This window comes from Ischnura elegans, chromosome 1 (genome assembly GCF_921293095.1).
Source record: "Ischnura elegans chromosome 1, ioIscEleg1.1, whole genome shotgun sequence".
Lineage (NCBI taxonomy): Eukaryota > Metazoa > Arthropoda > Insecta > Odonata > Coenagrionidae > Ischnura > Ischnura elegans.
In genome coordinates this window covers 162349489-162364978 of record NC_060246.1, presented here as the reverse complement: position 1 = coordinate 162364978, position 15490 = coordinate 162349489, and the positions used below count along the sequence as shown (strand labels likewise).

Below are 15490 nucleotides of genomic sequence, written 5' to 3'. Positions count from 1 at the left end.
ATAATTATTTGGTTTTAGAAATCCCAGTTTAGGCGAATGGCAATGGTCAATTTTAATCGCATTTGAAAAAGGCCAGATTGGCACCCATGCCATGCCACTCCACGTGACGTACCAGGGACCTTGTTTCTATATGAGTATATAGGTGTTTTACATCGTCTGAGATAGCAAATGCATGCATGAGTCACAGAGCTCAGGGAAAAATCTCTTAATAATCACCTATTAAAACTGGCTATGGTTGGAAAGTTTTCTTCGTAAGATATGGTATTAATAATCCATAATTAAGCCAAGCGCTACATGCTAGCAGGGTAACCTGCTACCTGCTAACAGCCTGCATCAGCAGCCTTCGCCTAGCGGCGCACACGTCCTCGCCCCAAGGATACCTCACTTTGCGGCAGCGAAAACATGAATGACGTCACACGGGCTTTTCCCGGCATTCATACTTAGCCACCACGTTTTTGCGCCCTTGAAAATTTTCACTTTTCATTTAAATCGCGAAAAATAGATATTGTCATTTAAATATCTAAAAGCGTGAAATACGTACTCCATTAGTAATAATCTTTCGATTTAGGCAATAAAAAAATACAGGGGAACCACCCTATTGTGGACTATAATTGTAGAATTTCAATGTCATGCAGATCCCATATTTCATGATATGTCAGCATCGTCAACAAAGAAGAGTATTTTACTGCTAATTCAACAGCATAGATTATGTATTTAATGAACAAAAGGGGGCCAATTATGCTTACTAGTGGGACACCTGATGTCACTTTCAATATTAATTACATCAGAGCCAAGTCCGTGAAGAACTTATGATCATTCATGAAGTAGCACGTTCATTCTACTACTGTTTTCTTTAGCCCGCCTGACAGTTGTTTGTGTAAAAGTTTGTGGAGAGGTTATGAGCAATAGGCCTTCTTAAAAACTAGAAATAATGTGTCAAATTGTCTTCTCAATTTAGCTGATCTACAGAAGCTGTGCTGACAGCCACGGAGGAAGGTATGACTCTCCAGGGAAAGTCATAATACTACTAATAACGATACGTTCAAGCATCTTGACTGTAATCAATTTTAAACAATGTGTTTATAGATTCGGATTGTAGATACTTCTATTGCTAAGCATTAGAAAGTACTAAACAATCCGGGAACACAAAAGAAACAAAATTAAGAAAAGTCTTTCTTTATTTATGTATCATTGGTAATGATGATTAACATTAATTGATAGGCCCAACACAATTACTATACAATTGCAATGGCCATTATCAACATTATATTGCAGATAAATTGAAAACATTTGAAAATAATATGGTGAGAAGAGAAAATGCAACTATTATCCATGAATCAATGCGACTTCAATACGGATCATAAAAACATGACCAAAATAAGTCACAGTTTCATGAAAAATAAATAACATCCTAGCGTGTTGATCCAAACAAAATCCTTCAAAGGCGGCTCAGAGAAAATGTCACTGCAACATTATACAATAAATTTCATTTTCGCTCAATCTATTTGAAAGGACTGTGCAGAAGTCATAATTATATAGCTTACTACTTAATAGTTAGCAAAACACCACGCACCTGTCCTCACAAGCAGCTAACCATTCCGCCACAATGATCGCATGTAAAAGTCATTTAGATAACACCAAAACATGAACCGGGCATTGAACCCAACGTTCCTTTTTAATGTCCTAGATCTGATGTTTAAAATTAAAGCCTAGAGATGCCATTCAGGAAGAATGCTAGTGACACGCCATAGACAAGGAATACTTGAAGAGCACAACTAACTCTTTTTCAAGGGGTTGAAGGCATTTCATGCCCTTCCTGAATGACTCCAGAAAATTTAAGCAGGAGTAGTTGATGGGACATCTCCAAGAGGAAAAAGCTGGATCAAACCGTACATCACTTCATTCAGTAAACATATACGTTCACATCATTTTCCTATTAAATAATTTATATTCCCCTAATAGGCAGACGATTAGTGGGTCTGACAATTCACTTTGCTAGGTCCATTGCCCATATCATCTTCTTCATATGCATTCTTATATTCTTGCCGCCTAGCCTCCTGCTCCGGGTCCAACTCTTCCAACACACACTCTTCAGCACCGTCAGGAATGATGATTTCAGGCCTGTGGACCAAAGTCAATTCATGTTTAGCACAGCATATTGAAAGGAAAATTCAACCATAGCCATCGTCACATGTATGTATATGAAAATCTCTGCCTATGGAACCCATTTCATATACACGACAGCCAAGACCCAGCCACACACAATCTGTACACCAGGAAAAACCTCTCTCCTAGGCACCTCTTTTACTAACATCAACCCTTCATACATAGAATGATTTTTGACTCCATGGCCAATCATGATTTTGGAAGTTCAAAAATTGCAGTTTCATGCAACCTAAGTTGGAAGTCAATACATGATTAGCAAAGCTTGCCAGGATTTTGAAAGAAAAATTCAATCGAAGCCATACAGGAAAATCTGTTTCAAGCAATATTACGCGTCATGTTAAAATTTGTGGAATTAAAAATTTATTACCATTACCTTTTCATAACAAATTCCAAACTTGCAACATAGGCCATTGTAACGATTCTCGTAAACGACATGAAGAAAAAAGAAGGTAAAATGATTAACAGTCAACAATTCTGGTTGACGAAGCGAAACAGACAAAAAGTATTGTAATGAAAATAGTGGCATTCGGTTGCACATGCCGTCTCCCTCTCTATGTGCTCCTGATGTTTCACCTCAAGAACTTATCAATCGTTTTCGTATAGTCTGTCTATCATTTGATTTGTGAAGCAACAGTTCGTGTTGTTGTCCCTGAATATTCCTTGTGAGTACCTTTCCTGGGCAAGTGTGTTCGCAATATTTCGCAACTTAATTTGTGAATTAGCAGTAGCCGTCATCGTCCCCTCATTTTCTTTGCGAGAACTTATCCAGGGCCATTGGTTTCAACATTTATGAATTAATTTGTTGTGTTGAATTAAAAGGGTGCCTAAGTTAATATATGAGCCTGACTGATATCTTTAATGTGATGCCCTGTTCATGAAAGTGGCAAAATTTTGGATCACTTAGTCTTAACAAATTATTCCATTAAATCTTTCCCTCCATGTATGCCAGGGCACAATAAGACTATGGGAGTAAGATGTAATATTCTGCGGATAAAAAATACACAACCAAAAACCAATAATAAGAACACAAATAAAAAACAAGAACAATAATAATTCAGGTCCCACATGGGTACAGAAAATCCAAGCTGAAGCAGCTTCTAGTCAATCATGAACAGTAACTGTATTGCACAGAGAAGACAAAGTATCTCACCTTGGTGGGAGGCAGTGCTCCAACATGGGAATTGCATCAGGAGAAATGGTGGTCGGGAAATTTACGAAGAATTGAATAATTAGCCGTCCCTTCTCAAATGGATTCTTGTACTGAGGCATACCTTCGTTCATTATACACTTGACGTCAGCATGCTTAGTAACGTTACCTAAAAATATATAAACATCACTTTAATGAGTTAACAAATGACACTGATAACAATTTAAAATGTTTTTTTTAAATGAGGCAATATAAAGAATTTATGCTTGGCAAATACTTTTGAAACCATGCCAAACTGTTTGGAAATACAGCCAGTGGTGTTTAAATAGCACTTTATTTTTATAACTGATCTTATTTGCAAAATCTGCAGTCTTCATTTCCTACAGCCAGTACATGGTTTTGAGGCAGACAAGAGTAATTTAACCAGCTAGTTTTGCCTCATTTTTCTACAGCAGAACCAATCAGTCACATCATTTGGCCATGAAAAAGTCAGCCAATAGGTGAATACTTCAGATGCCAGTTGGATAAGGTGGGTTGAGATACCAGAGGGACCTCTTACCAAAACATATGGTGACTTTTGTACAAATGTATTTGGTGATTTGGTGAACATTGATAAGTTCCCACTGATTTATAAAGAATGTGGTAAGATTTCGACAATATTTTGCTGATACATTAAATACATTTTAGGCGAAATCAACTTTGCATACTTCTACTACATTTACATAAATGCTTCCACATTCTGAGTAAATCTCCCGCACATTTTTCACCTATTTGTCATTATTGTACAATTTGAACATTACACCAAACCTATGCATTTTACACCTGCTTGACACCCTAGAGTAACCATGGTGACAAAACAATCAATATGTATTTAAAGAAAGTGAAACAGTGGAATATTAAATAGCTCGTAGAGGCAATTTAAATTGATGTAAAACATGAACTACGTAACAATTTGATTGATCAACTTCAGGAAAACTTCAATATATTCACAACACTTAAGCCTAAAGGCCTGGTTACACGGTGCATTAACCCGTACGGGTTAATGTCTAAATGTATGAACGCGAGAATGAACGGAAAAATTCACCTTGTAACCACCCCAAAATGTACAAATGCATGAACGCGTGAACGGAAAATAGAACCTGTTCTAATTTCGTTCATGCATTCGCACAAGTTGATAACAGAGCCACCTGGTGGGAAACGACACATTTAGTTGTCATCTGCAGGGCTATTCCACGGCCGTCTTGGCTATTCAGTAACTCTTTACGCGTATTTGTTCATTTGTACTGTATCGTAAGTGCTTGAATCCTACCACAAACTCACCATTTGCATCAACACTAATATTCGTATAGATTATCCCTGTATGTATGCCGGATATACCAAGTTTATTCCTATGGTATCTTATTGGTTGTATTATGCCGGAACAAAACAATCAATGAGGTTGTCACAGAGTTTTCAACACGACATTTGTGAAATACAACGGCTATCATACGACTTCTAGAACACATTTAAACATAATTTATACCATACGAATTAACGACAATTCTACCTTTTATACGCCCGAGGTGGGAATGCGCTGGCCCACCACAAAAATACGACTCACATTACGCAAGTTCATAAATCGACAAGACCTCTAAACTAACATCTTTTCCATCAACAGCAAATATCTTCTTAAATTTATAACCGTCCCGGAAAAAGTAGAACAAACTATTAAAAATATCTACTCTCATACATCATCTACACTAAATGATCGTAGTTTTTCCCGGCGAATGGAATGAGTAAAATCTTCTCGGGTTAAGCACCGGGTCAGGCTTTTTGAGGCCTCAAAAAGCCTGACCCGGTGCTTAACCCGAGAAGATTTTATTCATCATCTACACTCATTGTCAGTGAAACAGATGACAGAAAAATGTCTAGTAAACACGGCTTAAAAACAAGATGCGACTACAAATTTTCAGCCTAAGTATTAACTTTGATAACGGTTTGAAATAAATAGAGTGCTATTGAGATATAGCACTAAGCGAGCGATAACGATAAATATTAAATATAAATAAATATTACTGGCACGAAATGAAACAAGTTCGGCAACTACAATGAAAACCACTGTTTACACGGCAGCGCAAATATATTACCAGTATGTGAAATTTCCTGGTCCTATAGGAAACAACGAAAAGGGAATTATTTTCTGGTAGGTATCGTCTGCTTCCTACCTAATGATACTGTTTTCACATTTAAATTTTGCGCACTGTTAAGGGAATAAATAAAAACTAAACTCCTCGCGTTACGAGAAAATGTGTGAAAACTTGTGCGAACGCATGTACCGTGTAACCGCTCATTCATGCTCCTCGTTCACGCAAACGTCCATGAATTCAGACATGCAAACAGACACGCATTCATACATTAACCCGTACGGGTTAATGCACCGTGTAACCAGGCCTTAACTATCTTAAAATAGAGTAAATCAGACCCTATCCTACATTTGACCAAGAATTTTACAATAAAATTCTTAGAGAGGACTGATAAAAATATGGAAAAATTACATCAGTCATATCAATACAGGTTGACAATTTTTTTCTATCCCCAACAAGTAGAACCCGGGAAAAGAACCACCTCACTGCCAATCCCATTCAATTCTGATGACAAAAATCAACCACAATATTATAATAAAAACCACCTTTTGAAACAGGTACGTGCAGCAAAAAAAAGGCACCCCTTCTTACAAGAGTAGCATTCTGTGGGGCTTATAAGCAGACACACAGAAATTTGAGGGACTGTTAATTTCTTAAAACATCATTAACACATCGTACCCATGAGACTCAATTGTGTCTACAGTGCAGTGCCAGGGTGCCATATAACAATGCACATTTGCATCCATGACTTACTGCTCAGTAATAACATCCATCTTCCCAGCACTGAGCATCAAAATAAATTGGATTTTTAATCAATTGGTATATTGCTCATTTGATTATTTCATTTAAATCCTCCAAAAAAATTTCTAATGTGTGCCGAGTTAAAAAGTTCAATTATGACCCCCCACCATCCCAATGAGCACCCCTGTGAATACACCGAGTAATACTTAGATAAAGGAAATACGCTGTTTAATTATGAGCTGTAGCTAAGAAAGGGATACTTACCAGGTAAATTCGTAATTAATAATTCCCTATCATCTAAAGTTTTAATCACTTTTTGAAAGCCACACAGGGATTCCACTAATTCAAGATTCATTCTCATGATTAGATCACATCCTGAACGCCTGAAATAGAGAAAAAATATTCAATCAATATATCACTTAACTTAAAATACAATGCAGCCCCTGAATAATGAAGTTGAGGGGGCTGGAAGTTCACTTTGTTACGACCAAACTTTGTTATACATATGTGGGTCTGCATCAGTTAACTTTTCATTGAACTTCTAACCCAGCTTACTTCAGTGATACCGTGGCAATTATTTCATTATCTCACACAGGAATAAAAAAAAATAACCGAAAGCCTTTAGAAAAAGGCTAATATCTAAATCAACTCATAAAACTGCTACCTTTCTCCATTTCCGAGCCTTCCACCTCCACCAACTCTTATGGAAATCCTCACCAGAGATGCTCAAATGAACGTACCAATTCAACTGTCTTGAGCAGCTCAGATAGTTAACAGGGAAGGGGTTATTTTGTTGCCTCATACAAGAAAGTTTTCACAACAAAATTTTCACTGCACTTGGAGAAATGAGATCATATTTCTGTTTGGGCAACGCTTCCCTGATAAAAATGAACTCCTCCATTGTGGAGAGGTGAACCCTCCAATGAGGGTAGGGGAAGGATAGGTGAGCCATTCCTATACCCTTCAGCAAGGGTAGACGAAGGGTATTTTAGAACATTGGTGGGTACTCCCTCTCCTTCCTGGAGTGTAGACGAAGGGTATTTTAGAACATTGGTGGGTAAGCCCTCTCCTTCCTGGAGTGTAGGGGAAGGGTTTATCCAGCCTCAATGAGGGGTAGAGGAAGGATAGGTGTACCCTTCCTATACCCTTCAGCAAGGGTAGACAAAGGGTATTTTAGAACATTGGTGGGTAGGCCCTCTCCTTCCTAGGGTGTAGGGGAAGGGTTTGGCCAGCCCCAATAAAGGGTACAGGAAGGGTAGGACTAATATAAAAACTAAAAATCCATAAATTAACATAAAAATTTAAAAAATCGCTAAGCAACTAAATTAAACGAATGGGGATGAGTTGTTACAGTGATTTCTAAAATTATATGACAGAAAAAAAATTGGCCTACACATGGTCTTGAACCCAGAACCTACATATTGGAGGATGATGAACTAGTGCCTTAACAACCTCATACTTGTAAGGTGATGCTTCTTAACAAAACTTATACTACAAAATCTTAAGATGAGATTCGCACCCGAGCCTATGTGGAAGAAAGCTGTGACTTTTTTATACCACACCTATTTCGTTTCAGAAAATAAGATCGGCATACAAATACCAAACATCACTCTCGCGATGTCTCATTGTCAGCCACACAAATAGGTTACATCCTAAAAATGTGAATGAAAGAACTTCTAAATGAGCTTTTTTCACACAATTATAGAAACTATTGTGTACAGTGGCGTAGCCAGCCAAGGGTACACTGATGGTAAGGGAAGGAGTTCCAAGGAAGGGTAGACGAAGGATTTTTCTATCCTTCCCTTACCCTTAATGCTGGGTAGGGCGTGGGTTGTGCAAGGGTTACTACCCACCATGAAGGCTACTACCCTTCCTTTACCCACCATGGTGGAGTTTATTTTTATCAGGTTTCCGTTCATACACTGATCCAGTTGTCCATCTAGCTAGAGTGGGGATACTGAATTCTCGTAAATACGTAATATGATTGTCTTAGATTGATAGAATTAAATAGTATAATTAATTGGTTGCTCTCATGATTTTTGGATATCGCACTGTTTTGCCGGCATCTTAACATTAGAAGCCGTATTTTACAGCGATTAGGTCTATAAATGTACGCTTAAGTGGTGGCAGTAGTAGTAATCCTTTTACAGTTCAGTCACTTCCGCATACATTCCTCATGCTGATCTAAAGATGCTGGCAGGATTGCCAGGGAAACTGCAATCACTAGTCGTATAACAATGAGGTGGAAACATGGAAATTATGAGAGCATCTACTCACCCGTTGCTAAGGCCTTCCTTAATTATTTAGATACTAATTCGAGGCTAATCCCTGCTGATGGGAATAAGTTAAGCTCTCTCACATGTTTATAGCAGCAGATTTTTTTCAATGAGCTCTGTATATCCCATGCACACTAGGTTTTTCCATTTTCTCCCTACGTTTAAATCTTAACAATAGAAGAACGTGAAATGTGCATGCCCTAAGCGTACTCAAGGCCGTAAACCACATGAATGCTGGGACATAACTGGCTTAGGTGTCGTAGATCGGACACACATTTCGTATTTTTAGTTTCATAAACTGTTAATACAAAACAAAATATTTAATCCTTGATCAGCAGTGAATCGCCCTCGAGAAATAACTGTCCTACTACAGTTGAAAGACCTTTTTGACCTAGCTAAATCCAATTTATGTTACATGTAAGACATAAGCTGTTTGGCAGTACAAAGACTATCACTCGCTACAATGCAATTCTCGTAAAATGCCATTCTAACTGAACTGGGCTTCCACTGCATTTACCAATAAAAATAAACACAAGAAATGAGGCCAAAATAAGAACACTTGACGTGCAATACTAAGACCTCCTAGAACTGCACAAAATGGAGAAATCTTTTTGGCACAAAAAACAAACACCATAATTCTACTAAAACAATTACATTATCAGTGCAATGTTATACAGAACCCACCAAGTGGAATTTGCAATTGCCAACAATAACTCCAAGAATGCTTGCCAGAACAATGCCTTCCACAATTCAAGGCACACACCCATGATGAACACCTCACAAAATGAGCCCTCACAAAGTACATAAATATAAGTGAGTATTTAGGATAGGAAGCTATACTTACTTGAAAACATCATGCTCCTTTTCATCCAACACAATCACAATGTCTCCAGGCTCCAAACCTGGTTCTTGGTCACCTTCACCGGTGAAGACCACTTTCTGGCCATCAGCCATTCCTTTATCTACATGAACTTCCAATATTTTACGTTCCCTAACAACCTAAATGGATAAAAATGGTACATATAGAGTTGCTTGCTTCTCTAAAAAAAATCCAACTTGTGAAAGATGAAGAGAAAAACTTATCAAACTGACCGGAGTGGCTGCTTTAAACCAAGCGTATAAGATCGATGTATAACTGTTCCATCTTTCACTACAGAATGTACTGCTATTTACCACTTCATAGAACTATTTCATGAGACTAGTTTTGATTCACATTATGAGTCTTAAACTCTGAACTGAAAGTAGTTGATTTTATTATTTGTATTTGTGCCACACCAGCTGCTGACAACGGAGGGAGTGGGGTATGATAGCGTTTGGTTTAGCAGTGGCACCCGCCTTTTCAGGCATGACACACTGTTTCCTAACATACTTTTCAGTCACCATGTCAAGAAGCAAAATTGTATTATAAAATCCACTCTTAAATAAAGATGGAGTCGTAATTTTGGTCCAGCATTACTTGTCATAGACAGCAGTTGTCTATGTCAAGTGCAGTAAAAGATTGATAATCGTGAAATCTAATTAATGGAACGATATAAATAACAGAAGATTTTCCCAAAGGAGTTCTTCAAAATTGGTCTCGTTTAAAATAGCATTACCTAAAATATTGCTCTGTGTGGTTCAATTGCCACCTCAAAGCCTAGCTGTCCTCGGGCTACTTCCGTGAGCTGGTCGACTAATTTGCAGTTTTCTTCTCCAAAATACTCCATTGCATTACTCGGGATTCCTAGACATGGTGATTTTGCTTGACAGAAATCACAAATCATTGAACTTTTAGGAATTTATTAGGAGAGGAATGGAAATGGGCTGAAGTTTACATTGTGCACCCTGCAAACTCAAAATTACTTGAAAACAATCCAAGGAGACCAGCAGTTTTGTGATAAATGTTACGAACATAAATGAGTTTATTTTCCTTCTTGAAATACAATTGTCTACTTTTTCATTCATTTAAACCCAACCTTCATGAAGAGGATTTCTACTTTTGTCTTTCATCTACATGCATCTACTGCAGCAGTGAGAATGAACACTTTGTTTAGAACACGTTTATTGAGATTCTGTTTTCCCAGGGGAAAGCACTCATTTCATATCAGAAATTTTGTCTTTTTAAAAAAAATATCAAGGAGTGAAACAGCCAGTTATGCCCCTAGTGCAGAAGCCTTACAGTAAGTTTTGTGTCAGATATGTCCATTCTTCTTCATAAGTAGATGTTCTGAGAACATTTTTAAACCTTCCCAATTTTGAACCTGGGTTTGAGATAAGCGGTTCCATGAGTGCATTGAAAGGCCACCCTGCATTATGTTCTTGAGTTGGTCATTATAAAGGTGACTTTTGTACAGCCCCAAGGGCCTCTCTCCACTTGAGTCATGCCGACTGAGAATATTGTTTATGATATTAATGCTAAGTATTCTTTATTTCCCAAATGTTTTCCTCACTTACGAGAATAGATGCCATTACTGATACTAAATTCGAGAGTTACAATTCAATTGGCTATTATTTGGGGTAACATATGGGAAGTGGGATTACTTCTAATTGAAGGATTTGATAATTACAGAAGTTCATGCTAGTAGCCGTGAAAATGATGAGGAATTTGTGACGAGTGCTCGTTGAAAAATATAGAGGGGTGAAATACTGATGTTTTAGGTGGATTGAAAAAATGTTGTCCCATTTTCCCTTCATTTAGAGTTGGTCAGGATTATTTTCATGACTTACCCACCTTTGTGATTTACAGACAAAGAACTTATTCTCATTTACTCAACAATGCATCATTTCCACCAAGCCCAACACACAGCCAGAAAAAAAATCCGTGTTGCAGTGTTGCCAACATTCACGTAACTAATCAATTCACCAGAAATGTTGTTAATCCAGAATGCACCCAGGCTAAAGCACGGGCGCAGCTAGGAATTAAGGCTTGGGGGGGAGTGGAGGGGGGGTTTAGGCACAACTAATACTGGGGTGTCTGGGGCTGTAGAATACCCACCAGGGTAATCGGGAGGTGCGGGGGCACTCCTTCAGAAAAATTTCAAGATAAATGGTTCAAAATTGTGACTTTTACGGCTTTCTGAGATATTTTATTAACATTTACACTACTCTGTAAGTAATATTAATCCAATTAAGTAAAATGGATTAAACTTTAAAACATTTCTGAGCTCTCGGAGGGGGGGGGGTTTATCCCCCAAAATCCCCCCTCACTGCACCATTGGTCTCAAAGCATTCTCCATTGATTTTCTGTAGTTTCTAAGAAGCAGAAAATTCATTTAATTGTGTAAGTTGTTTAAATCCTAACACGGTACTCACTGAAATGAAACTTAAGAAACCTATCCCCAAGCCCCCTATTACAGAGACAACGACATTGCAAGAAAATTTTTCCAGAGGAAAGAGCACATACAAGAAAGCACTTTTCAAGCCTCAATATTTAGTCATTCTCAGCAAACCACTAAATGCTATGATTTATTTTTTCACCTACAATGAGTCAAATAGAACATGGTGAATGCGACATGCATTGTCTTTCAGAATTTACGAGAGCTTTATGAAGAAGGACACAAACCTTATCACCATTGCAGGTCTTGCAGCGATCCTTTGGGTTGATTCGCTCACCCTGTCCATGACACTCACTGCACATCGACTGGATCTGCTGAATCATGTTTGGTCCCAAGTGCTGCGTGTGCACCTGCATGCCAGTGCCACGGCATACCGTGCACGTCTCCACAGCACCCTTGCGCCCTCCCCGCCCTGCAAACCATTCCACTTCATTAGAATTTACAAACTCTAATGCCAAGCAAAGATGCCAGCTCAGTCAAAAGGTAATAACCCACAGCTCTCTACGAAACGACAAAACACAGCTTCTACGACGGAAGGCTATTAATTTCTGAGATTCCATAAGGCTTTTATGTGAAGCAGCACAATCTGAAAACATGCTTATCAAAAGAACATGAGATTACCGTTAATATTAGAAGAACTTAAATTAAGATACCAATGCTACAATATTTCCAAAAACTGAAAGAAATAGACCGTTGAAAGTTGACCAAATGCCTTTAACATTTCGTAACACATTATTCCAATGAGATACTGAGGTGACGTGAATGCACAGAAAGACATTGACAGTCACACAACCAACTATGCTTCAGGTTACATTGTCCTCTATTGTTTTTTTGCGTTATTAGTTCAGTTCCAAAATGCTACGACAATAGAAAGGAGTAGTTTCACACTCTTCCTATCATCATAGAAAGTCGTCACCCACTTTTCATGAGTCGGATATTTGTGAACGATTAAAGATCATCCTTATTTCATCAAACGATCTACACAATGGTTGACGCAGTCATTTTTTCTTCCGCAAATACCGTAGAATAACATTAAATACATGCAAATAAGGAATTCCAAACTACATAATACATTTATAACACAAGATTCTTTTGAATTTTGTCAACTTGATATTTTCCCTCGCCCCAGCATTACGACAGCCAAATGAGAGGTTCAAAAGGCTCTTGAAGGCACATACTAGCTTCCAGAGTCACCAAAAAAAGACAATTCCATTTCTAGAACAGTTGACGGAGTTCCAACCCCATGCTAAAAGCAGAATTGCAATCTGTGTGCCTAAGGTCACTCCGTTTCAAGCTCCAGAGGATCCAAGAGGCAAGCTCAGAAGGCGGGGACCAGAAGCCAGCATAAATCGCCAAGTTTGATGCTCCAGTTTTGACAATTTCTTCAAGTGCAATAGATATATCGCATCAGCTTCAAATACTTCACATCAATTTCCTGTGTGAAGACCACCGTTATAATACATTGGTACGCACTTCCATTAAAGACTGCGACTGATAGACATGTGAATACGGTTAAGTATTTCAAAGTAAAGGAGGAGAAAACAAAAGTAGCTATTTTTGATTAATGGTTAAATGAAGACTTAGGTTTTATTTTTCAAGCAAAGGAGGATTAATGTGCTTGCTTTAGACAAATACATACATATTATTGTTATTGCTACTATTCACATCTTTAGTTGTCAAAGTACACCTTACAATGAAAAAAACATGCATCTTAAGACATTAAAAACACATTACACACCCACAACCTATGCTGTTTTGATGATTGCTGTGAATACTTCTAAGAAAAGATATAATATCACTGAAAAAAACAAACGTTGAAGACCGGTCTGTTTACTGGTTTAATTTACATTCCCAACCTTGCCAACCACAGAAGTCGAAAACTTATTAGAATTATCCCCCAATTCCAATCTTAAATTCAAGTATAACCAGGCACCCTTAATGAGGAAAATTTAGAAAGACGATACGGGAGGATGCGACAGGAAGAGAGGGAGCAGTAACGTCAGGCAGAGAGAGAATAAGAGAGCAGTAACGTCACCACAGAAGATATTTTAGAAAATTCTAGGATAGGACAGTTGATGCCTCACAGGCCAACCCCTACTAGTTTCCTTTGGTGTATATTCTTCATATATTCTTAGATACATTATTACAATCCGTGCAAATCAAGAGGATGATTGATTTTTTTAAACTATCCAAGCATACGTCTCACATTGCCTACACTTATACTGGCGTCTCCTCATTACGGCCGGAATCATGTGCTTTCCTAAACATGACTGATCTGATCATTACATCAGATCGGCTCTCTAACTTGACTACGGAAATAAAAGGCACTTTACAACGGACCGAATCGCAGATACGAAAATGAGGCACTCGAATAGAGTAGCATTAGAATAAATAATTTTGAATGCGATGGTTAACAAAACACATATCGGTCGGATCGTTGTACAACTCTGCTCCGCCCACAGCATGTTATTCGCTTTGCTTTCTACATTGACCACATACACCAAGTTTTACTAACCTTCGCATTTCTCGCAGATGACCCTCTTCTGAAGAGCCAGTTTTCTTACAGCTCCTTTGTACAGTTCTTCCAGAGAAACACTCAACTTGTGAATTAGATTGCCTCCTCTTCGTTCACGTCTCTGTCTACTAGCACCTAATCCTCCACCAAATATCATGTCAAAAATGTCCATGGGTGCGGAAAATCCTCCGCCACCTCCTTCCTTTAAGGCCTTTTCGCCACCCCGGTCATACAGCTGCCTTTTTTCCGGATTTGACAACACTTCATACGCCTGAGAAATTTGCTTGAACTGAAAATGGAAATGAGTACATCGGAAAATTATTTCAAATTCTCAATGAATAAAACTCAATTCCACGTAGGAAATTCCATCCAGTTAATAATCTACCTTCGAGTTAAATTAAGCAAACGCAAAATAGTGAAAAGTACCTGACGTACTACCATAGCGCCAGATAGGTTAATCAATACGCCAACATTCAATTTATGCACCTCAACTTTCATGCGACAACTTAGCAAAAAATGAATTGCATACAGGAGATATAAAATGTAGATTGTGATGAAGTAGACCTTATTAAATTAAATATTAACCACGAAATTGAAGCAAACAACACATACGCAGACTACAAAATGGCATCAATTAACCACGCCAATATTACCTTCCGACAAACTGCAATTCAACGCATATAAAAACATCGGGAACTACGTAATTTAATAAAGCAGAGGTTTAATATTACTACACAAACACCAACTCAAATTACCGACATAAATAGTTTCGAAGGTCAAATAGAAACGAAATACTTGAAACAACCATTAGATAAACCGATTAATATCCATTACCTTTTCCCCTTCCGTGGGATTTTTGTCTGGATGGTACTTTAACGCCAATTTCTTGTAGGCTTTCTTTAATTCTTCCGTGGTAGCATTTGGTTTGACACCAAGGATATCATAATATTTCGTGTCCTTCACCATGTTGGCTATTTATCCCTAGAATCGGAAGAAAACACGAAATACTGTGTGTAATGCCGAATTACAGACCGTAACTACGGAAAGTAACAATTCCTCTCCCAGGTAAACTCACTAAGTACACCACGGTAATAACAGGACAGAACTCGACGTCGAACAGCTAGTATCACGCCGTCTTCCCGGTCCGTCTCTGCAGGCAAGCAAGGTTTCTCGAATGTTCCGAGCCAACGAGAACCTTTGAGAAACGT

The 15490-nt window shown here is 38.2% G+C and overlaps 1 protein-coding gene across 2 annotated transcripts; it reads right to left on the bottom strand.

The window, feature by feature from the left end:
• Positions 1–1160: 1160 nt before the first annotated feature.
• On the bottom strand, positions 1161–15467 carry LOC124172809 (dnaJ homolog subfamily A member 1). 2 transcript variants are annotated; one of them, XM_046552297.1, is made up of 8 exons: positions 15358–15467; positions 15117–15263; positions 14283–14571; positions 11995–12179; positions 9298–9452; positions 6442–6560; positions 3317–3482; positions 1161–2121 (listed from the first exon to the last, which is right to left on the bottom strand). In XM_046552297.1, the coding sequence occupies exons 2-8, from the start codon at positions 15246–15248 to the stop codon at positions 1971–1973; spliced, it is 1197 nt and encodes a 398-aa protein (XP_046408253.1). In that variant the 5' UTR covers positions 15249–15263; positions 15358–15467; the 3' UTR covers positions 1161–1970. The 2 variants fall into 2 exon arrangements, with proteins under 2 accessions (XP_046408253.1, XP_046408258.1); XM_046552302.1 differs by having other exon boundaries at positions 15117–15365.
• Positions 15468–15490: the final 23 nt, after the last annotated feature.

Bases quoted from the DNA above. Each gene is read 5' to 3' on its own strand.
- LOC124172809 (XM_046552297.1), bottom strand. From the start codon at position 15,248: ATGGTGAAGGACACGAAATATTATGATATCCTTGGTGTCAAACCAAAT. The intron at 9,453-11,994 runs GTTTGTGTCCTT...TTATCCATTTAG, and splicing joins AGACCTGCAATGGTGATAAG to GTTGTTAGGGAACGTAAAAT. The intron at 3,483-6,441 runs GTAAGTATCCCT...ATATATTTTTAG, and splicing joins ATTAATTACGAATTTACCTG to GTAACGTTACTAAGCATGCT.